Genomic DNA, 18,852 nt, shown 5'->3' with positions numbered 1-18,852 from the left:
AGGAGTTGTGAGTGCGGCGGGCGCGGGGCGGCGCGGAACGGAGCGGAACGGAACGGCACGGCAAGGGGGGGCCTCCGGCCCGGCCCGGCTCGGCTCGGCTCGGCTCGGCTCGGCTCGGCTCGGCCGCCGCCGGGCGGGGTAGGGCCCGCTTTGCTCCGCTCCGGCCCGCAGCTCGCCGGCCGCTCCTCTCAGCCGAGCGCGGTGTTTGGCCCTGAGCCGGGCGGACGCTGCCGCCGCCGCCTCCCCTCGGCGGGGGCTGGTGCTGAGGTCGGGGCGCGGGTCCGCCTTCTGCTGCTTCCGCGTCCCGCGCTTCAGCCCGAAGTGACGGCTTGGCCCTGGTGAAGGCCCCCGGGCGCTCCTGCGCGGCAGTCCCCGCCCGCAGCTGTGCGTTGTGGCCCCGCACGAGTTCCTCAGACTCGTTCCTTCGGGGCTGGCGTGTTCGCGATGTGCCCCTGCGGGGCTGACGGGGGCGCCGAGGCTGTTTCGGGTCAGGATCCCGGTCCGCTTAGGAAGGGACTCGAGTGGCAGTGGTGGAGCGGTGTCTTGCCTTGCATTGCTCTGATGGTGCCAGGAGCTCCATGTCGCTGCGTAGACCTTACCTGTACGGTCTTCTGTCAGCAAGCCAGCTGGTGTGTTCCTCCCGCTCGCTCCTTTGGCTTTAAACCGTCTCCAAGTCGGGAATGGTCTCAGTTGTGGTTGTAAAGGTGATGCGTAGGCTCAAAACAGGAGGTAGTAGCAGATGTGTGTTAGGTTCCAAACAGACTTCCGAGGATACTTCACATATTTTCCTGAACTTCAGAGAGCTGGTGTAGTTGGGCAGGGCTGAGGTGCTGGTGCTGTGTCCAGGGGATGACATGGAAGCAAGTGTCCTACTCATGTTGGAGCAAGAGGTCACGCCAGTCCTTGTAGGAGAAGCCATCTCTCTGTCTTGTGTTTCCTGCGAGCTGACAGTGGGCTGTGTACATCCTGTAAGTTCTCATCATGGACAGGCTCAGGTTATATTCGTGCTTTCGGGACGATTGTGTTGCATTGAGTTTGAATGGCCGTAAGGTTGTCAGTCAAGGAGGTAACGTCACTCTCAGCCCTAAGAACAATGCAGTTCTGTGATGTTGTTTTGCCAAAAGCATAATCTGCATCATCTTTGTCTGTTTTGTTAGGAAAGGTGAAGCTGAGAGGCTCTGTCACTGCAGGGTTCTGTGCTCCTGTGACTGTGAAAACCCAGCTCTGCATCCATGGCACCACTGTTGGCTGCACAGCGAGTTGTGTTAGAACTGAGCTGCTCACCTCAAATGCACTCGCTTCTGGCACCTGAAAGGGTGTGAGCTGTGGATCCTTCTTATGTGATTCGTAACTGCTGTAATTGCTCAGTTCATTTGTAGGCTCTGAGGGTTTGTCCTGTTCTATTGCACGAATGAGACCGCTCATGGTGTAACTGTGACAGAAGCTCATGCCTCAGGGTTTGAACACATTCAGCCCAGTACAAAGTTATGGCAGAGCTGGAAGGAGATTCAAGGTTTTGTGGCCATTCTCTGCAGCTTCTAATGTTCTTCACCACTTTTTTCCTTTTGTAACACAATTGTCTTGGATTTCTCTTGGGTTTGTTGCAGTGTATCCATGCAGCCTTCCTGGCACACAGTGTTTCTAAAAAGAAAACTGGAATGAGCTCATTCTGACGCTCCCTTTGCGAGTGTCTTTGTTACAGTTCATATGTTACCTGCTGTTGAAGCGTAGTTGTTACTTTTGTTGAATTTGTTCTTTTCCTCTTTCAGCCGAGTGGTTTTACCTTGCTCAGTGCAAGAGGTACGTCCTCATCCTGCTTGGTTTTGCTTTGGGGTGATGGGTGGGACAATGTTAGAGTCTTATTTAAATCTGACTGGTGTGGATCCAAGTTTTCCCTGTGCTGTGACCCACCAGCCTGCCACAGGAAAGTTACACCACGTGTAAGCCAGCAGTTAGGCAGGGTTGACCTCTTGTAGATCAGTGAAATCCAAAGAAGGCAAATGCCTGCATGCAAAGAACCTTTAGTTGTTTCTGAGCTGCTCCATGCTTACAAGCAAGGAAGGAAAAGTTGTGAAGTTCTGCACTGCAGCAGAGCTTTCCTGCTGTCAAGGCATTGAATGACTCCAATCCTTTTCCTGAAGACAAAATCATCTTCCAAAATCTCAAGCCAGCAGTTTAAATGCCACTGAGATACATTTAAATGGAAGTCACGATGGGATGTCTGAATGTGCTTCTGAGGAAAAGTGGGGTGCTCGCTTTCTTCTGCAGTTCACATTTTATGGGTCCTGTGAGGGCCAATCTAGTCAGTTAAAAGTATGAATTTGGGAGCTCGGAGCTGGAAATCAGTTATTTCACCATCTGTAAACTTAAAGTTACATTTCTTTTATACAGCTAAGAACAATGCATGCACTTTGGTTTTAGGATATGAAAAGCAAAGAATAACGTGTTTGTTGTGCTCTACCAAAGCATGACATTAAAGTGAAACTGCTGATCACAGACCTGGTGCTGTGAACTACAGATACATTTTGCCAGCAGATTGTCATGTTTTACTAAATATTTTTATATGGTGTATATTACTTTAGTGATAGTTTTATTCTACTAAATTTTCACTGGAAGTATCTAAATTTTTAATGCGTTAAAAGTTTTGGCTATCTTTCATATTGAAATTTTACTTCTTTTAACTTTTCAGTATCAAGTTGGACAACTTTATTCCGTGGCAGAAGCTAGCAAAAACGAAACAGGAGGTGGTGAAGGAATTCAAGTCTTAAAAAACGAGCCTTATGAGAAGGATGGCGAGAAGGGGCAATATACCCACAAAATCTATCATTTAAAGAGGTGAGGACAGCTTTGGTGTGTATTGTGGTCACTTGGTGTTGAGCATGGAATGTTAAAAGTGAGGGCAGCCTCCTGTTGTTCCGTGCTCTTGGGTGGGTCCTTGCGCTTTTCTACCTCTGTGTAATGTGCTGAATTGAGCATGAGTGCTCTGGTGAGTGACATGTGAGATACAGTGGGTTTGAAGTATGTGGGGTAGAGTAATGGAGAACCATGTGAAATATCTGATCTGCACCAGCTTTTGGTACTTTTCTTTCCCCAAGCATCCATTCCCCCCCCCCGTGGTGCTCTGTTGGTTTAGAGGGCAGTTACCAGAGATGGTGATTCTTATGCCTCGGGTGAGCTGCAGTTTTCCTCCTCAGTCACAGCTAAAGTCCCCGAATCCTTCCCTCCAGGCTGCGGGACAGCCGGGTTGCAGGCTTGGTCACTGGTGAGCCTGCAGCTCTGCTGGAGCAGATCTCTCCGTCAGCAGTTGTCTGCTGTTCCTGAACAGGAAAGCAAGCTCAGTAATGTTGTTGGGGTTCCTGCATATTTAACTGTGGGCAACTTGGCCATCATAACCTTGAAAGCGCTTAGGTAAAATCTGCCTTTGTTACTGGATTGGAAGAAATCAGTGAGGAATTTCAGCTGGCAAACATTTCTAAAACGTTGTTTTTCACAGTAAAGTTCCTGGCTTTGTGAGGATGATTGCGCCAGAAGGCTCTCTGGTCTTCCATGAGAAGGCTTGGAACGCGTATCCCTACTGTAGAACAAGTAGGTCTCTCATTGTATGTTTTGCTGTCAGTGTTCAGTTGAGGGATGGTTTTAAATGGTTAAAGAGAAAAGAGGGTACCATCAAGTGGCAAATATGTTTAAAATGTTAATGTTGTGTTTGTGAGATCTCCTCTGAAGAGGAGGGCTGCTTCTGGAGAGCAGCCTCAGGGGACCAGACTGCTACGGAGTCTTTGCATCCTGTGTCCCTGGGATAAGACCGAAGAGGTGATTCTCTTAGGGTCTAGAACAGAGCCTGTTTGAAAAGAATTTAATTCCTCATAGCCTGTTAGAATAAGGTGACTGCTTTATTTTAATACTTTTGATTGCCTAAGTTCTAGGAGAAGGCACTGTTTCTTTTCTGTTCCTATTGAACAGTTTCAGGTACCTTACAAAGAACTTTTAAGGTTAAGGCAAGCAAGTCAAAGTCTGCTGAACTCTGCTGACTGCACACAAATGCTGTTAGACTGATTTTGGATGATTCTTGTACTGTGGAGCAATCATTATATGTGAGACTTTTCAGAAAGAACTGCATCTAATAATACTTTGTTTCATTTTCATTTTCATTGCATGTGTTTCCAATGGCCAGTTGTGACAGTGAGTATCTGAATTACTATCAGTCCTATGGGGTTTTTTTTGGAATGTTTTCTCTGTTACTATTGCTAAAGTTGACTCTGAGTCTAGCAAGCAAGCTCCAACCTTTTCTGTATGTCTTGCTAGGGTTTCTGGCTCCTTGTTACTTTATTTGTCTGCACATGGCTATATTTAGAAAAAAAACTATAATTTGCCAGGGAAATGCTTTCATTTTTTACATCTTCTTTTATGCCTTTACGTACCATTACAGCTGCATGATGTCTGTCCTGTAAGACATAATACTAAAAAAGGAAAAAAACCAAAAGGGCCAATTCAGAGGTTTCTGCACTCTTGAATGCAGGAAGACCAATGAAATAAAATCAGTATCTGAAATCTCATTTCTGCAAAGTGAAATCCAGCCTCAGTTCAAACAGGTCAATTGAGAATCTAAATGGGTTATAATAGCTGGGGGTTTGGGGTTTTGGGGGGTTTTAAGATGTGTGGAAAAGAGATCATTGAGACTATTTCCCTGTGTATGTATTTCAGTGCTGTGTTCAAGGAAGCTGATAAGCTTCATGTTAAATTGCTTTACCTGTTCACTTGCAAACTCAATTTAGATTGTTACTAGGTGGGTGCAACAGATGAGTTTGTGAACTGTCAAGTTTGACTCATTGTGGTACAGGTGCATGCTGGTGTATGCTTCCTTACTTCTGACATGAGAAGTGGCTTGTGCTAGTCTTCAGAAACACAACTTCGTGGTAGCTGGATCTTCACGATCATACTTGTGCTGTACAGTAACGTGAACTGTTCGTTAGCTGTTTACCCTGCCCTTGTCTCATTTATTCCAAGTTTCATGGAAATGTATTTTAGTTTTTTTTAACTGTCTTAATAATTTGAAAATTATTCTGTTATTTAAACAAAATGTGTTGCTAGTCAAGGCTTAGTGGCGACTTAGATGTAAATACCATTTACCTATACTTTAAGCAGAGAGCTGTAATCACTCTTACGCTTTTTTAATTCTTACAGAATGAATACATGAAAGATGACTTCTTCATAAAAATTGAGACCTGGCATAAACCGGATTTGGGGACATCAGAAAATGTGAGTTGGGATTTGGATACCAAGCATGAGTAATATTTTCAACATAGTCATTCAGGTAATGCATTGTATACCTGGTAATGGTGGATAACTACTGCATGAAGTCAAAGCCCTAGCAGTGGTTAATGTAAAACAAGAAAAGCATTAGTTAAGTCCTTTTAAGGTCTCACCTAAAGAGATGCAAGAACGAGAGAAGGGTTTTATTTTTTATATTGAGGTCACTCAAATGCTGAAGTAGATTTTCAGTAACTTCTTTTTACTTTCATGTTCTTTTACCTTAAGCAAGCTAGTGTGACTTAGGCTGATAAGCTGTTTGTTTCACAAGGCTTTTTCCCTTCTTGCAGGTGCACAATTTAGATCCAAACACATGGAAGACAGTTGAAGTTGTCCATATCGACATTGCAGATAGAACTCAAGTAGAGCCAGGAGTAAGTAAATGCTCTCCTATTGGGATAGGGATGTAGCATGCAGCTAATTCTATCAATGCTTTGCATTGATTGTGAATAAACTGAAATGGTAGTGATTTTACCCAGCACATGAATGAAAATCATCTCGAACAGAGTCATTAATTCCGAAGTTTCACACTCAGTAAATGCATTTCCAGTTCAGTCTACTGAATTTGACCAGAGAATTGCCTCCTCTGGACTCGCTCCAGCAGCTCCACATCCCTCTTGTGTTGTTGCCCCAGAACTTTATCAGGACTGCAGGGGGGTTCTTCTCAGAGCACAGCAGAGGGGCAGAATCCCCTCCCTAAACTGGATGCTCACACTCTGAGGGTGCAGGCCAGCACATGGGGGGAGTCTGGAATGCCAGTGCACACAGCCAGGGTATGTCTCTGTAGTATATATGATTAATCTAAGAAGGTTGAATATGTTGATTTTAGATGCTGGTTCATGCAGCTTTAGAGGGCAGCCTCGCTGTACTTCTGTGGCTGCCTTACTTCCTTGGTTTTACTGCTGTTGCTTTCTATGCATCTCTGTCTACTGGAGTTGTCTGGGTTGTTGAGTTTTAACAGCTGGACCGTTTTGTGTGTAATCATTAATTTTGGGGTAGTAGGAAAATGGTACGCACCAATATTGGCACTTAGCAATTTGTGTTTGCACAATAAATGTAGTTGTCTTGTTTTTGTGCAAGGAGACATTCTTTACACTATTTAATTGTTATTTTCTGAAAATAAATACTTGGATATCCTGTATTGTGAAGAGAGGACTCCTTTGCAGGGAAGGAGAGGAAAGGCTGTGGTGTGTGAAAGGGAAAGGTTTGTGCTTCCTAAATGTCCGCTTGCATTACTGGTGTAGGTGTATACCCTGCACTGTGGCTTAGCCAATGTTTACCAGGTGGTCTGTGGATTTACATGTGTGACGATGCCTCATATGGAGATCCTCCCTTTAAACCAAATTAAATGTCTTGCCTATTTTAATGCAGTGAGGCATCGTTTTGCTTCCACTTGTTCTTTCAGACATTCCTTACGACCTTAGAGCTGAACTGGCAGGTAAATTAATGCTGTGCATTCACTATTCCATGCCTGGAATTGTGGCAGACAGCTACAATGCTGTCACCTGTCAGAGCTTGCTTGACTGCCGTACATGTAAACAAAGGGCTGTGCTTGTTACTGCGAGTTGAACCCAAGTGTTTATTGTGTGTGAGGTACTGTTGGTGAACAGCACTGCCTGTGCTGTATCCTCTTGCACTGTTCCTCGGCCTGCCTTCCACACCTCCTTTGTTCTGAAGACTGACAGATGGTGCTGTGCTAAAAGAAGTTCTGCTTTTGGCTCGGGACAAAGATTCATCTAACCCAATATCCTGTTAGTGGTCTGTAGCAGATACTCATGGAAGAATAAGAAATTTGGGAAGTACCTACTAGGAGCTGGGAGATGCATATCTCTGAAAGATCAGTCTGTATTTAAAGAGCTTCCAGAGCTCCAGATTATATCTGGCCTATTGTGTTTATCAGCTATTTAATGTGTGGAAATCCTTGGAATGATTTTCAGTCCATTATCCTCTTTTCTTTTTTTTCCTTTTTTTAAAAAAAAACAACGATTTTCTATTGTGTATTTGACTTGCAGAGCATCGCATCTGTGAATGCAGAATGGCTTCATCCAGACTCTTACATGTCTTCTGATGTTTCTACATTCTCTTTCTTTTTTAGTAACTTCTAAAACCATTTGTGCTTGTAGCAAATATTTTGAGTGGATATTTTGAAATCCAAGCTCACAGTAGAGCTCATCATCGTGTAGGAATATTTGGGACTCACTTTGACCATGTGCTTCAAACCTTCATTTCCATTTCATCTCCCAGAAACTCAGGTTTGCGGAGTCCTGATTTCATTAAACAAAGGCTGACTTTGTACCCAAACTCCTGTGCAGCCATTGGTAACTCTGTAGTCTGGTGTCCTTCCCACCCCACTGCTCTGCCCCTTTCCTGGACAGCTGGGGATTAGACAGTTCTCTGGGACCCACTCTTGTAGTCTCTTCTCTTACGAGAATTTGTAGTTTCTTGCCTTTGTTTTCTCTTAGCACTTGTGACTCCATGAGAGAGACTTTCCATTTAAGCCAGTATCTTTATAGGGTTTAGGTAATGGAACATGTGGAATTTTGTTTTGGTAGTCCAGCTATGTCCTGGATCTACACTCTCACTTTTATGCCTTCAGAGAAGGCAGCTGGTTTTGGAAGGTAACTGTCCCCTGTGAAAACGTCAGCTGTTTTCCATGTCTTCTGTTTGTCCAGGCATATAGTGTCTTTTTCAGTGATGCTGGAGCAGTCACTGGTTCACTCTGTTGGGTGGTTTCTGAAGTCAGGCACGTTGTATGGCTTTATCTTGTAACTGTGCTTGTGCTTTGAGAATTATTCAAATTGGCTGATAGGTTTCTTGGTGCCCTCATTGTTTTTTTAGGGCAAAGGATAGTGTTGCAAAGGAAAGTTTTGTTTGTACATTTGTTTTCTCAGTCATAGTTTTGCCTGGAAAAGCAGCTCAAATGCATTATCTTGGATAACAGCATGGCTGAGAGAATGGAACTACATTTATAAGATCCAGCAATTTTGATAAAAATTTTCATATATTCCAGATTTATCTTTTTGTTCCGAGAGTGAACCTTGTCCAGCCCATTGTAGTGTAGCAGTTAACTGTAGTTTCAGAACTACAATCAGCATAAATATAAAAATAGTAAATTTCTTTAAGATACTAATGGCATTCATATGCTGACTCGTGCTCATGGAAGTATGTATAGAAAGAAATTGGCTGACATCTGTGGCTTTCTTTAGATATAAATTTAACCCTGCCTTCTCTTAATCATCTCCAGCATCCAATCTCTGTAACTTTGTGTGATTTGTATATAAAAATCTCTTCCCAGGAGAGTAAGACTTTTTCAAGAGCAAGCAGAAGTGAACATTCAGGTAGCATCAGGAGAGGCTACGTTTTTGGAAACAATTTGTAAGAAAGTAGAGTGTGGTGAAAACAAAGGCATTGAAATCAGGTTTATAGTTATTTTTAGACAGTGAAGACATGAAATGTCTTATTCTAAGTCGTGGTGGGTCTCATTATGTTACTTGAAACAAAGTTCTAAAAATACAGTTTTATACAAATCAGTGAAATTACTTAATGCATGCGCTCAGAGGTAGGATTTCTATGAGCTGTGTAGTAAGTAGTATCCCTTGTTCCACCATTGGAAGGAATATAGTGGAATATAGGAAATGCTCTCTTTTGTAGTCTGCAAAAGAGTCTTAAAAGATTCTTGTGTGGAAGGGCTGCTTTCCAGTAGGTGGATCTCTCCTGTTTCAGATGTAGAGTTTTCTGCTGACTGACAGTTTGAGTGTTCTCCTGTTTCAAACCTCACGGGATGCAGAGTTGAAAAGCCAGAAGCTGTGTCCCCGTGTCCTGAGTCTTACACCACTCATTGTTCAGGAAGCTTTTCTCAGGAATTTGCAGATAAAGCATCAGACTTGCATCATTTTAATATTAGGTTCTAAAAATCTTACAATCATTCTGTCCTGTGCATATGCTTCCAAGCTTCATGCTGCTTGGTAGAGTGAGCTATGAGCTATCAGGAATGCTGCTATTACTTGTAGCAGGTCTCAGAAATGAGAATGAGAATTATAAAGAAGCACCCAGGCCCTGGGTTTGTTGTGATCATTACTTTATCGTGTGTGGTTTGCAGCCTCTCAGTAATTCTTTAGGACAGTTTGTTGCATTCATGCATATTATATTGAGAATTTGAGCAGAAACTGCCTATGAAATTACATTTGTGTATTTCTTTGAAATGGTTTTTAGCTCCTCTATATTGTTATGCTGCTGCATGATGATGTTTTGCCTGTCTGGCTTTCAAGAGTGCTTCAGGGTTTTTTAGCTGTAATATTTGTTCCAACAGCCGCCTGTTTTTCTTCCTAAGAAGGACTTGCTGCTGTCAGGAGTTAAGCTCCCACTGCACTGATATTTTCCTTAAACTCTGCAAAGAACTCTTGTTTATTTGTACTTTGGCTCTAGTCCAGTCATCTTCCTCACATGCTGGTAGGGTTTGTGCATTGAGACAAGTTCCTACAATACCCTCTTGTCCATCCAGACATTCATTTAGATGGGGGGGGGGGTGTTTAATGTTCATAACAGGATTTAGTTTAACTGAGTCCTTACAGATCTTGGTTCAAAGGTTCTGTATGTAGGCTCTAGCACAGGAAACTTTACTACGACTCATCTGTTTTCTTTGGATTTTTTTGTTTTCACTTGTACATTTTACTTGTAGGTAACTCAGGAGGGGTTTTACAGTGTTTCCAACAATCTGTTAGGCTTGAACAGGACCTTAATAGAGTGGGGTTGGAGTTTTTCTGACTCTTGTGGGGATTTTTTATGTTACAGGACTACAAAGCTGATGAAGACCCTGCGTTATTCCAGTCAGTTAAGACGAAGAGAGGACCTTTGGGGCCAAATTGGAAGGTACTGAGAGCTGGCGTTACAAAGTCTTTATCAGCAGAAAAAAAGAAGTTCAAGGTTCCTTGGAGAACCATAGCACCAGCAATGTTAGTCTCAGAAGAGAGCAGAAATTGAATAATTTTCTTTGTATTGAGTGAAAATTCCAAGTGTGTTAGTAAGCAAAGGTACTGTCTGCTACTTGTTCAACATCTCTGCTAAAGCCAAATAAACTTTCTCTGTTACACCAGATAACCTCATAGAAACTGAGAAGAAAACTGCTGTATGCTACAGTGGATACACAGAGTGGATACCGCCTGTCAGAAACAGGCCCCTAGTTACCAATTAGAATATTATTTTTCACTTTTTTCTTTACCGTAAGTGAAATGTCATTGCCAGTAGCATATTTTTACTCGTGTTTAGTGTGTGCTGTGATGAATTACACTGAATTGCTGAGGAGTTTGAATGCATTTCAACTGGTGCCCCTCTTTCTTAAATTTTCTTGTAAACACATTCAGTCTTTCATTTTCCAAACAAGTTCTAAATACAGCATGAATGTTTCTGTCAAAATACAGTGTGAAGGACTTACTCTGAGAGGTGTGAATTTTCTTCTAGTTTGTTATTTAGATGTCACAGTTATTTTGCTACTACTTTTTGCAAAGCAGCAAGGCAGGCGTCAGATCGTAGAACAGGATGTGTTGCACCAGCAAGCTCTCAGTCTCTAATACCCTATCCTAAAACGTGGTTTTGCAAGCAGTAGGCAGAAAATGTTCCACCTTTGTACAGACACAGAAATAACACGAAATTCCACCTGAACACCAGAAAACACTTTTTTTTGCTGTGGGGATGGTCAAACACTGGAACAGGCTCCTGCGCCAGGGGTCAGGGAACATCCCCTCCAGCCTCCGCAGTGCCCTAATTTTGCCCTGTAGTGCCCAATCTACACATACCTACATGGCCTTAATTCTTCCCTTTGTGTCCAAGGACAGAAAGTAGTTCTGCTGCACAAAGTTTCACAGCTTATAAAAAGCTGGAAGTTGGTAGAGTTTGTAAGTGAATTACCAAGATTGTCTCCCTTGGGTTTCATATTTTCCCATGGGTTTCTTCCATTAGCTACTGTTGAATACTGAGGCAGGTGGATCTTAGTTCTGGCTGATGGGTTTGTCCTAGGCCTGAGTGTTAGCTTAGTCTCATGGAAGAATAAGCATATTGTGTGTTTAAAGGTGATGATGAGGGGAGGCTTTTATTCCACCTCCTGTTGTTGGAATGCTCCTTCTACCTGGGCCGAGTGTTCCTCCTGGCAGGGTAAAAGTGTCGCAGGGATTATTTTTGTACGCTGCTGAAAATGTGCATCCTGCCTTGGGAGTTTGCTGTTCCTGCTCAGGAAGGAAGCAGGAGGCTGATGCAGGAATGGCCTGGTTGAGCCTGCGTGACGCAAAGAAAGTGGGGAGTGACTGGTGTGTTTTTTATAAACAGCTGTAGAATGAGCAGGAAAACTTTGAATGCCTGGAACTGGTGGCACTGAACTTGGGTGTTCCATTTAGTTCTGCCGTTTGCTAATGCCTGGACATAGACTTGTACTGTTTGGGAATAGCAAACAACAACAGCACTTTCTTTTTTTGCTCATGAATAGAACATCAGTCTTCTGAGGATAATTGGTTTTCATTGGAGTGGTCTTTGGTGATGAGTATTTGTGCTAAAAGTTCTGTGTTAAATACATGTTATTCACCCAGATATTTGTACATCAGATTTTTCTGTGACCAGATCAGTCTGCTCACTGTGTGCATGTCCAACTGGAGTTGTCCATTTGATGGTTAGAAGAAATCAAGCTTAAAAAAAGCTGTAAAGCATTTCTACTTTCTACTAGTTTATTGCAGATCTAAAGAATAAGAAACTGTGGATTTCTGATGGCAACTGCTGCTTATTTAAGCCAAATACACAATTTTTTACCTTTTTTTTCAAATACTATTGGCTTTCCTTGGTTGATTGCTTGGTTCTTTCCCTAAGGACTGAGACTGATAGTGTATGTTCGCAACATGGATGGAACTGCCTTGCAGATTTAACCTGATTGTTAATCTCTATTGCTCTATGTTCACAGTACAGTGCTAGGTATTTACTAGTGCTTAAAATTCTAAATATTGTTATAGCTTTAATAATACTTAGAATCTAATTCATAATTATAGTAAGATAGTGTTTTTTTATTTACCATGAAATAATAATATGATTAATATGAATATAAATATAAATAATATAATAGAGTTATAGTTTCTAATAATTATATTTCATTCGACTGAAGTAAAAATTTTAAAAAAGTGAAAGTTCCTTCCCATTATCCCTGAACAGAAGGAGCTGGCAACTGATGAAGAGTGTCCAAAAATGTGTGCTTACAAGTTGGTGACTATCAAATTTAAATGGTGGGGACTGCAGAACAAAGTGGAAAACTTCATTCAGAAGGTAAGTGCTGTCTTGCTGGGTGTTGCTGGGGGTGGGTGGGTTGGGGTGGGCAGGCAGGTGGGTCTGTGGGTCCAGCGCTGGGGGAAGCTGAGCCTGTGCAGTGGGAGACAGCTACTCCTGAGGATTAGAGCCTTTCCCATGGAGCAGCTGCAGTCACTTCAGCAAGCTTTTGCGAAATGAGGCCTGTTATCTAATGCTTGTTTATCTTCTTAAAGCAAGAAAAAAGGATATTTACCAACTTTCATCGCCAGCTGTTCTGTTGGATTGACAAGTGGATTGACCTGACCATGGAAGACATTAGGAGAATGGAGGATGAAACCCAAAAGGAGCTGGAAGCGGTAAGAATGCTTTTTTGCAGTTTGGGGGTGTGTGCCCTCTATCTGTAGATTTATCTGTTTTGGAGTTGACAGAAATTATGTTGTGCTCCTCCCCTTGTGTGTGTTTGGGCAATTGCTGATGAGCAATACAGCCCCTTTAGTGGTTGTCCTGTGCAGATCCATGTACGTCAAGCTTCTGAATATTGTGTGTGTCAAGCTGGAAGTGGCTGTAAGGTAAATATTTCTGTTGTCACTGAATTCAGAATATCTGCCCTGAGCACCTTTCTTTCTGGCACCATACCCATTGCACAAAGTCCCATTTGGTGCTTTTTTACCACTTGTCAGTTAGGATTAAGGGCTGTCCTCTTGCTTTTCCATCATGTGTCCTCCTAATCATCATTAGATCTGATTACCTTTTCTCTTCAAACATGTCTCCTAGCAAGCTGCTATATGTCACATTACAGTTGTTCACTCATCCTGAGGAGCACACCGAAACTTAGAATGGTACTTGAACAGAGGAAGTCAGTAAAATCAATGGGCTTGAGAGAGTGTTGCTTGTCACGCTTTTGTGTCTGTGAGGACCAAACATGTATAGCGTGGTCTGTGTTTGGGCTCATGCCTAGAAGGAAACTCATCCATAGGCTACTTTCTCTACTCTTTCCCTTAAGAGATGGAGGAACATCACAGACTAGGCAGGAAGCCTTTTCTGTAGTGTCTTTGTAGAGTACAATCTTTGGCCTGAACCTTTCTCATTTTAAATCTTGTAGGGTTTTTAGGTTCTTTGCAGTCTGTGGATTTGCAATTCAATTTCCTTCCCATTTTCCCAATGGCTTTATGCCCCAAACCCATTCGGATTGTTACCTTCCTTCAGTTGTCTTGGTTCTTTCAAAACACAATGTGTCTTCAGCTGTAACTTGCTTTTTTGTGTGGTTTAACTCATTTCAGCTGCCAGACATCTTTAAAGTGATTGCCTGGTGGTTTAGTCTCACAGACAGCAGTTCTGAAGGGCGTTTTTTGGTTTGTGCCTACCACATCTAATAGTATCAAAACTAGCAGTAGCTTCTCCATCCCCACTTGTTCTGCTCTCCATGTTTGGACGATCTGTGTGGAATGGTCTTACATTGTGTAGAGATGTCTTCTGGATTTGGAAGAAGTTTCTTCACTATTCCGAGTGTTGGTAGGTAGATGTTGGCAAAACCAAACTCCCTTTCCAGATAGGCTGAAGGGCTTGGCTGCTTTGGCAGTTCCCAGAATATGCTTTGAAAAGAATGCTGCTCACTCACTTGCAAACATGGGGTTCTCTCGGTGGCATTCGGCTGGTTTTGGTTATAGCAGGTGTTCTCTCAGGTCATGAGGATTTCTTCTTTAGTTCTACTTTATGCCAGAACCTGTTCCTAGAGTCACCTGTTCCTGGGTGTCTGTGAAGGAGGAAGAATAACCACTTTCCTCTCTGCAACTGATTTTTGTCAGAAGGGTTCTTTTGCACACCCGTAGTTCTTTATCTGGAGTGAGATCAACTTCATCCCATTTCTCTGAGAAAGGCTAGTGGCAGTGTGGGGAGGGCATGTCTTGGAGAGAGTGAGCAGCAGAGACACATCTCTCTGCATGAGAGAATTTCCCTTCTGGACTGTGGATGTGGCATCTTGTAGAGAAAGTTGTTTCCAGTTCTCGCTGGTAAGTAATGGCTTTTAAATATGTTTTGCAAAATGTTTGCTGCTTTTTAGTTCTACAGCAAAAGCTGGGGTACATGTTTCTGGGTGTGACACTTGTGCTTAAATATTGAATGTATTTATTTACTATCTCTTGTTTTGCAAAGCAGTGCAAATAGTTCATTTCAAATAGTTTGTTGTGTAAGACGTTAGCATCAGGAACTGAAGTTTTTCACAAGAAAAATTTATTGACTAGTTCCACTAACACACCTTTTCTATGTGTATTGTGAAATGGGAGAGGAGTGGGGACCTGCTGTTAAAACATTTTGTTTTCTCAACTATTATAATAGGAATATCTACTAACACCTATATATGATGCCAAATAAACATGAATGCTGATTTTATCCCAAATAATTTGGGTTTATGTTTCATATTCAACTACTTCAGCAAGTGTGCTAAGCAGTAAGCTTCATTAAATCCCAAGTACACCACAAAACGTTGGGTTTATGCCCTGGACCTCTGGGAAGTGAGCACTCAGTGGTAAGGTGCTTTATACGACAGGAATACCTTCAAGCTTCCATCCCTGCAGAGGAGCAGTCAGCTTTTATGAGTGTTGCACTGTGCAGTTCTATGATGCTTAAACCCAAACAACTGCAGGAGGCAAGCCTGATGATACTGGCAGCATTACGTTTTCTTGCATCGCTTCCTGTCATTATTCCCTTTCTTATTAACACCCTTTCTTCTTCCTGGTTTGAACTAATCTTTCTCTTTGGATTTTGTGCACATTTTGTTTCTTTTGTTGGTCCTGTTCTTCATCTAAAGTCGATTTTTGTAGTCAGGATCTCTGCTTTTGTTACGTTTTTGTTCCTTTCTGAATCCTCATCAGTGTTCTTCCAGAGTTTCTCTGTCCCAACCCATCCTTTTCTCACTGTTTATTTCTCATTTAGTGGTTTATATATCTGACCCCTTGTGGTTTAAACGACACCCTGTTGTGAGGGTGGAAATGCCACACTGGGTATTTCAAGCACGGTGGCTCCATGCTGAAGCATCATGGGCTGTCAAACGTTTAAGAAGCATCATTTATAAAGCTGCTGCCCATGCTTCCTCACCAAAAAGAAACAGTGTATACCCCATCTCCAACCCCCTCAGCTGTAGCTGGGGCTGGTTCTGGTGCTGTCCACGGGAAAGCAGTCCTGGTCATGTTGAGCATTACTTCTCTTACTAACACTCGTGCGACAGGTTCTTTATGTGGGAGCTCACAGTTTTATTTTACGTTTAGATGCGTAAGAAGGGTTCCGTTCGAGGCACTTTGGCTGCTGACGTCTAGAGGAGTTCTCTGTAGGTTCTGAGGCAAATCAAGCTGTGTAAGTCAACTGCTGGATGGAAAGGGAGAAAAATGAGTAATGTTCTGATGGATGGGAGTTGATGGCAGAAATTGCCCAAACGGACGCGTATCCAGATAACGCTTCCAGGCCTGGGCTCCCTCCTGTGTGATAACCTTGTGGTGATCAACAGCCAGGGGTGACCCTTGGTGTCCAGGTGCCTCAGGGATGGGCACTGTGTGAGGCTGGGCCGGCGCCCAGTGCCGTGGCAGGATCCCTGCGGTGCTGGCCACATAACCTGGTTCTTTGTGCTTATCTAGTGCAGAAAACCAAAGTGCCGACCTGTTCATCACTGAGCTCTGAAGCCTGCAGGGAGCTTTTGGGATGCAAATCAGAAAAGCCGTGAGCATTGTTTGCAATGTGCTCAGTAGCAAAGTGATGTGTGGGCTTAGTCCACTGAACTTAGGGCAGCTGTGGCCTGTCATCTTGAAAGCACAACAAGTTTTGGAAATAGAGTTCCACACAGATAGCTACAAACAGTAAATTGTGTTAAACTGGTTCCTGCGGGAAGTGGGTTGTCCCGGAGCTGCACAGGAGCAGCTTTGAGCCCTTGTGCCAGGACTCCAGCGCTGGTGTCTCCCGCTGTGGCTGTGTTAATGCTGCAGGTGGATCCCCAGCCAAAGCAGTTTTTAAGTCCTCAGAGACTGGAGCTGCTGCCCCGAGAGGACAGCGCCCAAACTGAGGTTCCCTGCCAGGTCCTGCATTGCTTTGGTGTGACGTGCTCAGCCCTGGTGATGTTTTGACCACCCTGCCCTATTTTCCTTGGCGTTTAATGAAACTGCCTCTTTGGAAGTTGTGGTTAGGGGGAACTGTTGATGCTTAATGGTGTGTTTTCTTTCTCTGCAGTTACGTAATCAAGGCCAAGTCAGAGGAACAAGTGCTGCCAATGATGAATGATGATGGATTTAACGGTCACATGCAGTGTTGATATACAAATGTGTGTGTGGATGCATGATTATTTATATATAATTATATATACGCACATGCATACCGAAGGGGTTGTTACAGTGTCTCCAGGGTACTATACCTGTCCTCAGCAAAGATTCAAAGGAAAGTGCTTTCATTATGTATACCCGAAGCAAATAAAAATTGACTGAGTAGTGTCATTTAAAGGATGAACTATGCTAACTGGTATGTTTCATGAATGTCAATACTGGACCAATTTATTCCCTACTTGGGTTTTTTTTTCCTGTCTTGAGTCCCTCTGCTATAACTTGCCCATATCTCATTGTAAAGAAAGAGGTTCAAATAAGTTAATTTCAGTTTTGTGTCTTCCCTATGTGATTATTTTTGGAATAGGAACAATGAATGTATTTATAGCTATTTATTTCTGGATAGTCATTATCCTATAGTCACATCAGCAAAAAATTTCTATTAGTGGAAATTGGAAGATTTTTACTGTTGAATAAGTTTAACTTGAACTTTTCCCATTCACTGATTTAAAGGAAAAAAAATCATGTTTTATTGGACTTTTGTACATGGAAATGCTGATTAATGGTTTTTCTTCATTAAAATTGGCAAATTAAGGACAAATGGCTTGTGATTTTTAAAGTGATTGCAACCTGAAATTCTCCAAGAGCTGGCTTCTCAGCCGAAGATGCTGACAGTAGCGCAGAAAGTTCCGTGCTCTGAAGGAGAGGGGTGGCAGCCCCTTCCCTGCCGTCACTGTTCTCCAGAGTTCCACTTTGGAAGCTGTGCAGATGGTCTTGATTTCACACACACTGCGCAATGGGATACAATTGTGATTTTAGCTCTTTTCATGTTGAAAATACACTTTAAAAGAGTTGTATACTTTCAGATATGATGAAAGTTTAACCTGTAGCATCTGACGTATTTCCCTGATGTTTGTTAGGGGTAGACTTGTAAAAGGAGATGGTGTCATAGAGACCTCCTGTAGATAACTCTCAAGTAGGGAAAATGTCTTCAGCATTTTTTAAGGAAATATTCAAAGCATGTCATAGATATATTATCAAAATGCTTGCTAGGCCAGAAACAGGTTATTTTAAAGACAGAGTTAGATAAAGCTCTATTAATGCCTCACTTCCTCCAGTGTCCCCACAAACCTTGGTGGGGCTGAGCCTTGCTTAAGCTTCACTTTCATAACCCCACATCCATCCAAGTATTTTGGAGTCATTTGGACCTACTTGGCTTTACCCAAGGAATGATCCGATTTCCAGTGATGGGCAGTGATTGAATTTTCCTCTACTTCCAGCTGGGCTGTCTGTGTGCTGGGGCCAGCGGCGCTGGGACCTCTCCTTGTCACTGCCCACCCCCCTGCAGAACTGATTGTTTCTCCTTTCTGGGTTAGCAGTGAAGCTGGTGTTTGTCCCCTGCACCAGGAGGGTGGGTTTGTAAATGCAAGGACGTGCACACACAGGGATGGTTTTAGAGGCGCCAGGGCTCTGGCACCGGGGTCCGGGGCCTCAGTTCAGCTCGGTGCTGCAACTTGAGTCCTGCTGCCCTTAATGTGAGTCCTGGTGCCAGGTGAAGGAAGGGACCTTGTGGCTTCTGTGGGCTGGGACTAGTTGGGAAAATCTGTGAGCATCTTGTAGTGACTGTAACATGTTCAGATTGCTTTGGCAGCCTCGGGTGTGACCTGCAGTGAACCAGCCAATGGACTTTAATTAAATAAATCTGATCATGAAGTGCTCTGTCTCTTGTCTGAGGTGCTGGTGTCTGCAGGTGGCTGATGAGCTGGCTTGTGTGCCTCCCCCATGGGCTGATACCGCCCGGTGAAGTCAGTTCTCCTGTGGGCAGGTTTCTGCTTGTGAAGGCTGGGAAATAGCCTGCCATAAACCGAAACTTGCGTGGCTCCTTTTAGTAAATGCAAAATCGAATTCTTCTTTTTACTACATAGCTTGTTTAGCTTCCAGATGGCAAACCAACGTGAAATACTGGAAG

The 18,852-nt window shown here is 43.1% G+C and overlaps 1 protein-coding gene across 1 annotated transcript; it reads left to right on the top strand.

Annotated features, from left to right (window-relative positions):
• Positions 1-171: 171 nt before the first annotated feature.
• PITPNB (phosphatidylinositol transfer protein beta) lies at positions 172-17,484 on the top strand (the record flags this gene model as incomplete). The annotated part of the gene is made up of 11 exons (XM_057412439.1): positions 172-321; positions 1,770-1,800; positions 2,690-2,835; positions 3,494-3,585; positions 4,172-4,179; positions 5,182-5,256; positions 5,598-5,681; positions 10,099-10,176; positions 12,493-12,603; positions 12,819-12,941; positions 16,798-17,484. Coding segments are annotated over 11 exons (949 nt in total), but the record flags the coding sequence as incomplete, so codon positions are not given.
• Positions 17,485-18,852: the final 1,368 nt, after the last annotated feature.

This window comes from Pezoporus wallicus, unplaced genomic scaffold (assembly GCF_028554395.1).
Source record: "Pezoporus wallicus isolate ANWC-B61680 ecotype Strahan unplaced genomic scaffold, APGP_CSIRO_Pwel_v1 contig_13850, whole genome shotgun sequence".
Classification (NCBI taxonomy): Eukaryota; Metazoa; Chordata; class Aves; order Psittaciformes; family Psittacidae; genus Pezoporus; species Pezoporus wallicus.
Note: the sequence above shows the minus strand (reverse complement) of the source record. Positions and strands in the feature narration are given on the sequence as shown.